The sequence below is a fragment of the Eleutherodactylus coqui genome, chromosome 7, assembly GCF_035609145.1.
Source record: "Eleutherodactylus coqui strain aEleCoq1 chromosome 7, aEleCoq1.hap1, whole genome shotgun sequence".
Classification (NCBI taxonomy): domain Eukaryota; kingdom Metazoa; phylum Chordata; class Amphibia; order Anura; family Eleutherodactylidae; genus Eleutherodactylus; species Eleutherodactylus coqui.
Genome location: NC_089843.1, coordinates 27,983,210 through 27,996,248, shown reverse-complemented (window position 1 = coordinate 27,996,248; position 13,039 = coordinate 27,983,210). Strand labels below are relative to the sequence as shown.

Here is a 13,039-nt window from a genome sequence, read left to right as displayed (position 1 = left end):
CTTTTTACAATTTCTCAAAGTTTCAAAAGAATTGATTCTTTAACATAAACCAATTTTTTTAACAGGGGTGCCTCCAGGCTTTGTTACAAAGCAACAGCGAGCTGTATCTTTAAAAAATATTTATGGGTTTTACCTGCCCTCTCGGTTGAGCAATTTTTTAGGGGTACACTTCTACTCTTGGTACACTAATTTTTCCGGCCTTTGCCTACACTCATGGTACACCAATGTTTCAGAGGTTCGCCTATAGTCTTGCTACAAAAATGTTACTGGGGTCTGCCTATACTTCTGCTACAGAAATGTTACAGGGGTCTACCTCTACCTTTCCTACAGGAATGTTACTGGGGTCTGCCTTTACTTCTGCTACCGAAATGTTACATGTGTCTGCCCAAACCTTTGCTTCAGTGATGTTACAGGGGTCTGCATATACTTCTGCTCCAGAAATGTTACAGGGGTCTGCCTATACTTTTACTACAGAAATGTAACTGGGGTCTGCCTATACTTTTACTACAGAATGTTACTGGTGTCTGCCTATACTTCTGCTACAGAAATGTTACAGGGGTCTGCCTATACTCTTACTACAGAAATGTCACTGGGGTCTGCCAATTCTTCTGCTACAGAAATGTTACAGGGGTCTGCCTATACTTCTGCTACATAAATGTTACAGGGGTCTGCCTATATCTTTGCTACAGAAATGTTACTGGGGTCTGCCTATACTTCTGCTACAGGAATGTTACAGGGGTCTGTCTATACTATGAGTGCACAAAGACTTCCCATCTCAATGTTTTACCTATCTGGCACATATATAATAACTGACTTGGGCAGAAATGTGGGCCGAGTCCAAGGTCGTTGGCGGGGTGAAACTCTCCCATGGTTGGGCACTCTGATTTCTTCCTGTGTACTACCATCTTTGTGCACTGACAGCATAGTCGAGCCCAAGGAACTGAAAGACTTCCCCCTCCAGTGTTGAGCTATCTGTCTGGGGACACATGGATTTACCATTACTATGTAACTCAGGGCACCTTGGGTCACACAAGGTGGAGGCTGGACCGAGCCTGACCCTAGGCACACTCACGTGCTTCCCACACAGACTGTAGCGGGTCCTGGTCATGGTTTCTTGGCATTGTAATGCCACCTTCTCCTCCTGCTTGGGGTCATGGGATCAGCACTGGGCAACATGTATTTTCTCTCGTGTTACCACAGTTATCTGAGACACTGGTTTGGGCCAAACAAGAGGAGTGTTACTGCGTTAATGAGACGTTCACTGCTGTACTAGCATCGAAGTCCGCTCTATGCCCACGATTGCTGAGGGTGTGTGCAGAGGCCTATGTCCTCGGCGCAGTGAAATTCTGCCATGTTTGGGCACTGTGATTTCTTCATGTTTAATAGTGTCTTTGTGTTCCTTTGGCTCACCTATGTTGTGGGTGCCCAAAGACTTCCCATAGCGGTGTTTTACCTGTCTGGCACAAATACACTAACTGACTTGGGTAGGGTGCAGAGTGCAGATGGCTTTCCCCTTGCGGTGTCAATTGAGGTATCCGACACCTACACAGAATGAATATTGTGTGGACACATGGATTTCCCATTGCTATGTAACTCGCGGCACCTTGAGTCCCACAAGGTGGAGGCTGGGACCAAGCCTGACCCAGGGCCCGCTCACGTGCTTCCCACACAGAATATTGCTGCATTGTGGAGATGTGTAGAAGTGCTGGCACCTGAGTCAGCTTTATGCCCAGGTTTGCAGCTTCTGACAATTTTGCAACGGAGGTGGCACAGGATTGGAATGATGATCGAACGTCAATTTATCATCAATTCTCAACAGCATTGTGGGTTATCGCCCACATTTTCAAAGAGGGTCGCTGCCTGGCCCTGCCAACCCTCTACAATGTGTGCCTCTGGTTCCTCCTTATCCGGAACGCGCTTATAAATAGACATGAGGGTGGTGTGGCTATGAAGCGAGCATGTGGCATGAGGGCAGCTGAATGCTCTACAGAGACACTTTTGTGTGTGCTGTGGACGCAGGATCGTGCGGTGGGGGGAAGGCCTGAATGTAACCCAGGAGAGGAGGCAGAAGTGTTACCCACAGGCAGTGAATGTCCCTGGTTGCAGGTCGTGTGGTGGTTAGCTAAGGTGTGCTTTGCTAATGAGGGTTTGTCCGAAGTAAAAATTGTTAGGGGGGTGACGCCAGACTCTTGCCCCCATTGTGGCTTAATAGTGGGACCTGGGAACCTTAGATGCAGCAATGCATGCTGCCCCTGCCCTTCCCTATCCATTTCTGTGGTGTTTTCATGACTTTGAGGTTTTCCAGAGTTTCACAAGTCATGACCTATGCGGAGCATCAGTCCCATACAAGAATGCTTGAGTCGCTCATTGACTTCAATGGGGTTCGTTACTCGAAACGAGCTCTCGAGCATCACAAAAAGTTTGACTCGAGAAACGAGCACCCGAGCATTTTGGTGCTCGCTCATCTCTAGTCACCACATTCCAAGACAAGAACCATTTTATTTTTCATTTAATTGAGCTCTGTGTGGGCTTGTTTTTTGCAGGATAACTTATAATTTTGAGGTATATATGACTTATAGAGTACTTTTTATTCCTGTTTGAAGAAGCAAAATGTACAGAAGAAAATATTTTTGTGCATTTTTTGCTGGATAAATAAAGTAATCCAGGGTGGACGACAGAAAAGTAACCCACCTCCAAACCCTGCACCACACTCTTATAAAATCTGTTTAAAATGAAATCGGTCTTTATTGCCCATAGCAACCAAACACAGCTTTCATTTTACCTCAGCAGCAGGAAAAATGAAAGCTGTGCTGTGATTAATTGCTATGGCCAACAAAAATAATTTTTTTAGACAGCTTTCCCAAGAGTGTGGTGCCGGAGGGAAGGCAGGCTACTAGAGATGAGCGAGCACCAAAATGCTCGGGTGCTCGTTACTCGGGACAAATTTATCGCGTTTCTCGAGGGTTCTTTTCGAGTAACGAACCCCATTGAAGTCAATGGGCGACCGGAGCATTTTTGTATTTCGCCGATGCTCGCTAAGGTTTTCATGTGTGAAAATCTGGGCAATTCAAGAAAGTGATGGGAACGACACAGCAACGGATAGGGCAGGCGAGGGGCAACATGTTGGGCTGCATCTCAAGTTCACAGGTCCCACTATTAAGCCACAATACCGGCAAGAGTGGGCCCCCCCCCTCCCAACAACTTTTACTTCTGAAAAGCCCTCATTAGCATGGCATACATTAGCTAAGCACCACACTACCTCCAACAAAGCACAATCACTGCCTGCATGACACTCCGCTGCCACTTCTCCTGGGTTACATGCTGCCAAATCCCCCCCCCACGACCCAGTGTCCACAGCGCACACCAAACTGTCCCTGCCCAGCCTTCAGCTGCCCTCATGCCACGCCACCCTCATGTCTGTTTATAAGTGCGTCTGCCATAGGCAAAGCAGGCACACACTGCAGAGGGTTGGCATGGCTAGGCAGCGACCCCCCCATAAAAGGGGCGGGCCGATAGTCCACAATGCTGTACAGAAGCAATGAGAAATCCAATCCTGTGCCACCTCCATCTGGAGCTGCACACGTGGGCATAGCAATGGGGAACCTATGTGCCACACACTATTCACTCTGTCAAGGTGTCTGCACGCCCCAGTCAGACCGCGTTTTTTTATAAATAGTCACAGGCAGGTACAACTCCGCAAAGGGAATTCCGTGTGCACCCACAGCATGGGTGGCTCCCTGGAACCCACCCGCTGTACATAAATGTATCCCATTGCATTGCCCATCACAGCTGAGGTAATGTCGTGGTTAATGCAGGTGGGCTTCGGCCCACACTGCATGCCTCAGTCTGACTGGGGTTCTTTACAAGTGGACAGATGTAGGTTAAACTTTGTGTGCACCTACAGCATGGGTGGCTCCCTGGAACCCACCGGTGGTACATAAATATATCCCATTGCAGTGCCCTACTCAGCAGAGCTAACGTCAGATACAATACAGGTGGGCTTTGGCCCACACTGCATGCCCCAGTCAGACTAGTAATATGTACCTTAACAGTAACCTCGTTGGTGGTAATGTGGTGCTGACTGCGGACCTAGTAGCGCGGTTTTATGTAGTTGGTTTTCGGAATGTGGCCATGATTAAGTGGTCCGTGGCGGGGGGATGGTGGTGGTGCTCTCTTGTTGTGTCGTTAAAGGTGAAATTCTTGGACTGCCACCAGATGGACCAATGCAAAGGTATTTGCCAAGAATGTTTTCATTGTTGGAGGAGGAGGGGGATGTTTTGGAGGCACTATGTGTCCTCTCCACGTGTCCGTGGTTATATGCACCTTAACAGTAACAGCATTGGTAGGAAATGGCCTCGCCGCCATCATGTCTTTGTGAAGCCTCTGTTTCCACACCCCAGTGACATACCATTAGCTGCGGTATAGGCAGAGCCCAGAATTATTAACATTTCAGCGGTAGTATTAGGGACAGGCCCCACTAACATATCACTAGCAGCAGTATAGGGGGAGCGCAGTCTTAGTTCCATTTCAGTAATAGTAGCACTCAAGACAGGCCCCAGTAACAATTCCGAAGCAGCAGTATAGGAGGAGCGCAGTCTTAGTTCTATTTCAGTAATAGTAGCACTCAAGACAAGCCCCAGTAACAATTCCCATTGCAGCAGTTTAGGGAGATAACAGTCTCTTTCACATTTCAGTAGCTGCAGTATAGACAAGGCCCCAGTTACATTTATGTAGCAAAAGTGTAGGCCAACCCCACACACCTTTCTGTACCATGAGTGCAGGCGAAGAACACAGAAATTACAATGATTACACTGTAGGTGAGGGCCCAAAAAAATTGGTGTAGCAACAGTACTAATGTACCTCAGAAAAAATTGGCCATGCCCAACCAAGATGGCAGGTGAAACCCATTAATCGCTTTGGTTAATGTGGCTTAAGTGGTAACTAGGCCTGGAGGCAGCCCAGTTTAACGAAAAATTGGTTCAAGTTAAAGTTTCATCGCTTGTAAGAACATTGAAACGTATAAAAATTGTTTGGAAAAATTATATGAGTGAGCCTTGTGGCCCAAAGAAAAATTGCCCGTTCGGCGTGATTACGTGAGGTTTCAGGAGGAGGAGCAGGAGGAGGAGGAGGAATATTATACACAGATTGATGAAGCAGAAATGTCACCGTTTTGGATGGTGATACAGAACGATGCTTCCATCCGCGGGTGCAGCCTACGTATTGCTTAGGTATCGCTGCTGTCCGCTGGTGGAGAAGATAAGTCTGGGGAAATCCAGGCTTTGTTCATCTTGATGAGTGTAAGCCTGTCGGCACTGTCGGTTGACAGGCGGGTACGCTTATCTGTGATGATTCCCCCAGCCGCACTAAACACCCTCTCTGACAAGACGCTAGCCGCAGGACAAGCAAGCACCTCCAGGGCATACAGCGCGAGTTCAGGCCACGTGTCCAGCTTCGACACCCAGTAGTTGTAGGGGGCAGAGGCGTCATGGAGGACGGCCGTGCGATCGGCTACGTACTCCCTCACCATCCTTTTACAGTGCCCCCGCCGACTCAGCCTTGACTGGGGAGCGGTGACACAGTCTTGGTGGGGAGCCATAAAGCTGTCCAGGGCCTTAAAGAGTGTTGCACTGCCTGTGCTGAACATGCTGCTCGATCTCCGCACCTCCCCTGCTACCTGGCCCTCGGAACTGCGCCTTCTGCCACTAGCGCTGTCGGATGGGAATTTTACCATCAGCTTGTCCGCCAGGGTCCTGTGGTATAGCAACACTCTCGAACCCCTTTCCTCTTCGGGAATGAGAGTGGAAAGGTTCTCCTTATACCGTAGGTCGAGCAGTGTGTACACCCAGTAATCCGTAGTGGCCAGAATGCGTGCAACACGAGGGTCACGAGAAAGGCATCTTAACATGAAGTCAGCCATGTGTGCCAGGGTACCTGTACGCAACACATGGCTGTCTTCACTAGGAAGATCACTTTCAGGATCCTCCTCCTCCTCCTCCTCCTCCTCCGCCTCCTCCTCCTCCTCCGGCCATACACGCTGAAAGGATGACAGGCAAGCAGCATGGGTAACATCAGCAGTGGGCCAAGCTGTCATTTCCCCCTCCTCCTCATCCTCCTCATGCTCCTTCTCCTCAACGCGCTGAGATATAGACAGGAGGGTGCTCTGACTATCCAGCGACATACTGTCTTCTCCCGCCTCCGTTTCCGAGCGCAAAGCGTCTGCCTTGATGCTTTGCAGGGAACTTCTCAAGAGGCATAGCAGAGGAATGGTGACGCTAATGATTGCAGCATCGCCGCTCACCACCTGGGTAGACTCCTCAAACTTTCCAAGGACCTGGCAGATGTCTGCCAACCAGGCCCACTCTTCTGAAAATAATTGAGGAGGCTGACTCCCACTGCGCCGCCCATGTTGGAGTTGGTATTCCACTATAGCTCTACGCTGCTCATAGAGCCTGGCCAACATGTGGAGCGTAGAGTTCCACCGTGTGGGCACGTCGCACAGCAGTCGGTGCACTGGCAGATTAAACCGATGCTGCAGTGTCCGCAGGGTGGCAGCGTCCGTGTGGGACTTGCGGAAATGTGCGCAGAGCCGGCGCACCTTTACGAGCAGGTCTGACAAGCGTGGGTAGCTTTTCAGAAAGCGCTGAACCACCAAATTAAAGACGTGGGCCAGGCATGGCACGTGCGTGAGGCTGCCGAGCTGCAGAGCCGCCACCAGGTTACGGCCGTTGTCACACACGACCATGCCCGGTTGGAGGCTCAGCGGCGCAAGCCAATGGTCGGTCTGCTCTCTTAGACCCCGCAGCAGTTCGTGGGCCGTGTGCCTCTTCTCTCCTAAGCTGAGTAGTTTCAGCACGGCCTGCTGACGCTTGCCCACCGCTGTGCTACCACGCTGCGCGACACCGACTGCTGGCGACGTCCTGCTGCTGCTGACACATCTAGATTGCGAGACAGAGGTTGGAGGAGGGTGCTTTAGTGGAGGAAGCATACACCGCCGAACATACCACCACCGAGCTGGGGCCCGCAATTCTGGGGGTGGGTAGGACGTAAGCGGTCCCAGGCTCTGACTCTATCCCAGCCTCCACTAAATTCACCCAATGTGCCACCAGGGAGATGTAGTGGCCCTGCCCGCCTGTGCTTGTCCACGTGTCCGTTGTTAAGTGGACCTTGCCACTAACCGCATTGGTGAGGGCGCTTACAATGTTGCGGGAGACGTGGTCGTGCAGGGCTGGGATGGCACATCGGGAAAAGTAGTGGCGACTGGGAACTGAGTAGCGCGGGGCCGCCGCCGCCATCATACTTTTGAAGGACTCCGTTTCCACAACCCTATACGGCAGCATCTCAAGGCTGATAAATTTGGCTATGTGGACGGTTAACGCTTGAGCGTGCGGGTGCGTGGCGGCGTACTTGCGCTTGCGCTCAAACACTTGCGCTAGCGACGGCTGGACGGTGCGGTGCGAGACATTGGTGGATGGGGCCGAGGACAGCGGAGGTGAGGGTGTGGGTGCAGGCCAGGAGACGGTAGTGCCTGTGTCCTGAGAGGGGGGTTGGATCTCAGTGGCAGGTTGGGGCACAGGGGGAGAGGCAGTGGTGCAAACCGGAGGCGGTGAACGGCCTTCGTCCCACCTTGTGGGGTGCTTGGCCATCATATGTCTGCGCATGCTGGTGGTGGTGAGGCTGTTGGTGGTGGCTCCCCGGCTGATCTTGGTGCGACAAAGGTTGCACACCACTGTTCGTCGGTCGTCAGGCGTCTCTGTGAAAAACTGCCAGACCTTAGAGCACCTCGGCCTCTGCAAGGTTGCATGGCGCGAGGGTGCGCTTTGGGAAACAGTTGGTGCATTATTCGGTCTTGCCCTGCCTCTACCCCTGGACACCGCACTGCCTCTTGCAACCTGCCCTGCTGCTGCCCTTGCCTCCCCCTCTGAAGACCTGTCCTGAGTAGGCGTTGCACACCAGGTGGGGTCAGTCACCTCATCGTCCTGCTGCTCTTCCTCCGAATCATCTGTGCGCTCCTCCCTCGGACTTACTGCCCTTACTACTACCTCACTGCAAGACAACTGTGTCTCATCGTCATCGTCCTCCTCACCCACTGAAAGGTCTTGAGACAGTTGCCGGAAGTCCCCAGCCTCATCCCCCGGACCCCGGGAACTTTCCAATGGTTGGGCATCAGTGACGATAAACTCCTCTGGTGGGAGAGGAACCACTGCTGCCCAATCTGAGCAGGGGCCCGAGAACAGTTCCTGGGAGTCTTCCCGCTCCTGAGCATGTGTCATTGTAGTGGAGTGAGGAGGCTGGGAGGAAGGAGGAGCAGCAGCCAGAGGATTCGGATTTGCAGCACTGGACGGCGCCGAACTGTGGGTGGATGATAGCTTGCTCGAAGCACTTTCTGCCATCCACGACAGGACCTGCTCACACTGCTCATTTTCTAATAAAGGTCTCCCGCGTGGACCCATTAATTGTGCGATGAATGTGGGGACGCCAGAAACGTGCCTCTCTCCTAATCGCGCAGCAGTCGGCTGCGATACACCTGGATCAGGAGCTCGGCCTGTGCCCACACCCTCACTTGGGCCTACGCGTCCTCGGCCACGTCCACGTCCTCTAGGCCTACCCCTACCCCTCAGCATGCTGTATTACCAGTGATTTCCCAGCCAGGAAATAAATTGGCGCAAGCCTGCAGGCCAAATAGAATTTTTCCCTTTTTTTTAAAAGGAAAGGCCCACTGACTATATTCAATCAATAACAAATGTGTTCTGTGGCCCTGCTGTGTGTCACAGAACTGCAGTGTTATATTAACTGCAGCAGAGCGGTGATTTCCCAGCCAGGAAATAAATTGGCGCAAGCCTGCTGTTAAACTTAGCTGGCTGCGTATGATTTTTTTACGTTCTCCACCCACCACACACGTACCCAGAACGCTGAGGATTGTCAGAGGCAGGCCAAATAGAATTTTTCCCTTTTTTTTTTAAAGGGAAGGCCCACTGACTATATTCAATCAATAATATATGTCTTCTGGCCCTGCCTACACAATTCTGTCCCTGTAGTATTACTGCAGGGCGCAATGCTCTGCACAGCCGATTTTGAAAAAAAAAAAATGTGCAACACTGCTAACAGCAGCCTCCACAGTACTGCACACGGATAGATGTGGCCCTAAGAAGGACCGTTGGGGTTCTTGAAGCCTACACTCACTCCTAACACTCTCCCTACAGCAGCTCCAACACAATAGCACTTTCCCTCAGCTAACTCACAACGCATTTGAGGCGAGCCGCGGGAGGGGCCGATTTTTATACTCGGGTGACATCTGATCTCCCCAGCCACTCACAGCAGGGGGGTGGTATAGGGCTGGAACGTCACAGGGGGAAGTTGTAATGCCTTCCCTGTCTTTCAATTGGCCAGAAAAGCGCGCTAACGTCTCTGAGATGAAAGTGAAAGTAACCCGAACATCGCGTGGTGCTCGTTAAGAGTAACGAGCATCCCGAACACCCTAATATTCGCCCGAGCCTCAAGCTCGGACGAGTACGTTCGCTCATCTCTACAGGCTACTTATCTGTGACCCACCGTGTATTTAAAATTACTAATTGTTATGAATGATATTTTAAGGATTTTGTGAGGGGGAAAAACTACTAAGAAAAATGTTTTTCTGTAAAAACGTTTAGATGTCACAGTCAGTAATGACTGCAGCATCTGCATGTTTAAAGCGCACTAACAAATAATTATATAAGCATGCACACATCTTTTCACTACTTTTCTGAGAAAGAAAAGACAATTGGAGACCAAAAATCTCCTCTGATTAATGGGGAGGGTGATTACATTAAGAAAAGTCTATGTTACCTCTCCCCAGGATAAGAGAGCAGACAGACGAATTGCAGATCTATTTGCTGCTGTCTGCATGCCCCCCACTACCACCCTGCTCTGCACACAGACATAGCATCTGTCAATTCATTATACCTGACCCCACTTCAAATGGCTGAACCTCCAGTTCTATCAGTGCTGATGTGATGGCGTCATTTGCTACTGTGATGATTTTTTTAAAGCTAAGAATCTGATTTATATCTGTTTGAAGAAGAATGAGCTCAGTTCTCCTAAAACTATAGTAGGCTTTTCCTGAATAGGGGGATTTCACACAATGTGAAATTATTCTGTAAGAGGCACCAAGAGATGCACAAAATGCATGAAAACCCGCATGTATATATCTGGGCTATCGAACGGGAATATTTAGTAGCAGAATTTAGCTGTGTCAATAACTGCATCTTGGAAAACAATTCTGTACTGTGTGAAAGCACCTTTAGAAGACCATATGAATATATAGACACATTCATAACTTACTGTCATCTTTATTACAGTAAGGTGTGCCTAGACAAATGTAGGCCTGACTAGTATAGCCTATTTACCTGTTTTCTCCTTTGCTGCTGAACATCAGCACTGGTAATATTTGATGATAGCCTCCAGGTTCCATTTTTCCCTAAGACACTGCTTGCCATGGTGTATGACCTGTGACATGAAACTGCCTTCGAGAATCTCAACTATGCAGCAGTATTTGGATATTCCTTGCCCAAGCAAGCAAGCCTCCTACACAACTGTTTCTGTCAGGACTGGGGTCTGGGATACTGGAAGTCCGTGAACAAAACCTGCAACCCCTGTCTCTACCTACTTGCTCCCCTGGGCTAAGCCCCAGGGCGACAACTGGATGACAGTCCCTACACTCTCTAGGGAAGTGGGACACGGGGACTAATAAAAACAGACAGACACTTGAACAAATAACATAAAGGCAAGTCAGACTAGGCAGGCAGCAGGAGGGTACGCAGAACAGAAGAGTCAGGAAAAAGCAAGTCAGGTCCAAAAAGCAGAGAGTCAAACAGGAGTCAAAATACATGAAAACACAGGTGCAGCTGGAAGACCAAACTAGCACTGGCAAGGATATGCACACACAGACAGGTTAAATACTGTCAGAGCTCCCGCCCCAGCAGCTGATTGGGGCGGGGAGTCTGACGGCCACCAAGTACACCAAGCAATGCTGGGGAACCTGTCTAAATATTATTCACAGCAAATTTTACATTTTTTATGACACAGAGAAGCTAAAGAATTAGATGAGGGACATAACATAGAGGTACACTTTTGCAGTTAGAATTGAATAATTGAGTAACTACTTAACTTTTCCTATTTAGGACCTAAGGAATGGTCATGCCAAATTTTAAATTTGTACGACATTGGGAATTTAGACAATTAGATTAGGTTCGTTACATAGGGAAGCACTTACTTTTGCACTTAGCATTGAAAAATTAAGTTGTGACTAGAGATGAGCAAGCGTACTCGGATAAGCACTACTCGCTCGAGTAATTGGCTTTATCCGAGTATCGCTGTGCTCGGGTCTAAAGATTCGGGTGCCGCTGCGGCTGACAGGTGAGTCGCAGCGGGGAGCAGGGGAGAGCGGGCGGGAGAGAAGGAGAGAAAGATCTTACCTCCGTTCCTCCCCGCTCTCCCCTGCAGCTCCCCGCTCCGTGCCGGCACCCGAATCTTTAGACCCGAGCACAGCGATACTCGGATAAAGCCAATTACTCGAGCGAGTAGTGCTTATCCGAGTACGCTCGCTCATCTCTAGTTGTGACCCTTTTTCTTTTCCTATTTAGCACCCATAAAATGATTGCGCTAAGTTTCAGCTTTGTATGACACAGGAAAGTTAGAGAATTAGATTAGGTTAGTTAGATACTGGTGCACTTATCTTTGCACTTAGCATTGAATAATCAAGTTGTGACCCATGTACATCTCCTATGTAGGACCTACAGAATACTCATGTCAAACTTTTTCAATATCCGGAAGTTACAATATATAGGGGTACGCTTGCTTTTGCACTTAGCATTGAATAATCAAGTTATGACGCCTTTACTTTTCCTATTCAGCACCTATAAAAAGGTTGAGCCAAATTTTAAGTTTGTACGACACAAGGAAGTTAAAGAATTAGATTAGGTACATTACTGAGCGATGCACCTTCTTTTGTACTTAGCTTTGTATAATCAAGTTGTGAACCCTTTAATTCTACTATTTAGGAACAATGGAATGGTTTTGCAACATCTGGAAGTTAGAGAATTAGTGGCAATTAGGGATAAGTGAGCACACTCGTCCGAGCTTTATGCTCGATCGAGTATTAGACTCTCGAGATGCTCGCTAAATTTCACACTCTCCTCCCCACATGTTTTGTGTCTTTTTTAGCGACTAAACATGCAGGGAAAGCTTTAACACTTCCTGCTGTTATGTGCCAACCCTCTGCACGTCTACAGCAGTGAGTGGCTGGCGGGTTCAGGTGACTGTCGAGTACTTAAACTGGTGCCGCCTGCAACTCGCCTCAGACGCATGCTGGCAGAGTTTAGGGATAGAGCTGCTGAGATAGGGAAAGCGTTAGGGTAGGGATTAAGTTGCGGTTAGGCGCGGATCCTGACTACAAGAACCCAACAGTCATTCTTAGGACTACTCCTCTCATTCTGTGCCTTAACATTTTGGCTGGCTGGGACCAGTAGTGCACCATTTTTTTCCAAGCTTCCCGGCTGTATTCTGCAAACTGGTAGAGGCTTTATGCAGTATACTGCCAGAGGTGTACACACAGTACATAGGAATTTACCATTTTTAATTTAAATTTTTTTCTGGCCTTGCTCAGAGTCTCTAAAATCTACCAGTCTCTGTGTGCGGTGAATTAGCCCTATTTCTCAGAGTTATACAGTGGGTTAATTTTTTCTGGCCCTGTGCAGTGTCTCTCAGATCTACAAGTCTCTGTGTGTGGTGAATTAGCCATAGTTCTCAGCACTATACAGTGGGTTAATTTTTTCTGGCCCTGTGCAGAGTCTCTGAAATCTACCAATCTCTGTGGGCGGTAAATTAGGCCTAGTTCTCAGCGTTATACACTGGTTATTTTGGTTACATTTTTTCTGGCCTTGCTCAGAGTCTCTAAAATCTACCAGTCTCTGTGTGCGGTGAATTAGCCAGAGTTCTCAGCACTATACAGTGGCTTATTTTTTTTCTGCCCCTGTGCAGAGTCTCTGAAATCTACCAGTCTCTG

The 13,039-nt window shown here is 49.1% G+C and overlaps 1 protein-coding gene across 1 annotated transcript in view; it reads right to left on the bottom strand.

Moving 5' to 3' along the window:
- LOC136573456 (vomeronasal type-2 receptor 26-like) overlaps positions 1-10,447 on the bottom strand; it is a 113,488-nt gene extending 103,041 nt beyond the window's left edge. Inside the window, exons 1-2 of the mRNA XM_066574745.1 lie at positions 10,383-10,447; positions 9,940-10,130 (exon numbers count right to left, since the gene is read on the bottom strand). Coding sequence (XP_066430842.1) covers positions 9,940-10,130; positions 10,383-10,447 — 256 coding nt within the window. The remainder of the gene's footprint in view (positions 1-9,939; positions 10,131-10,382) is intronic.
- Between the last annotated feature and the right edge of the window lie 2,592 nt (positions 10,448-13,039).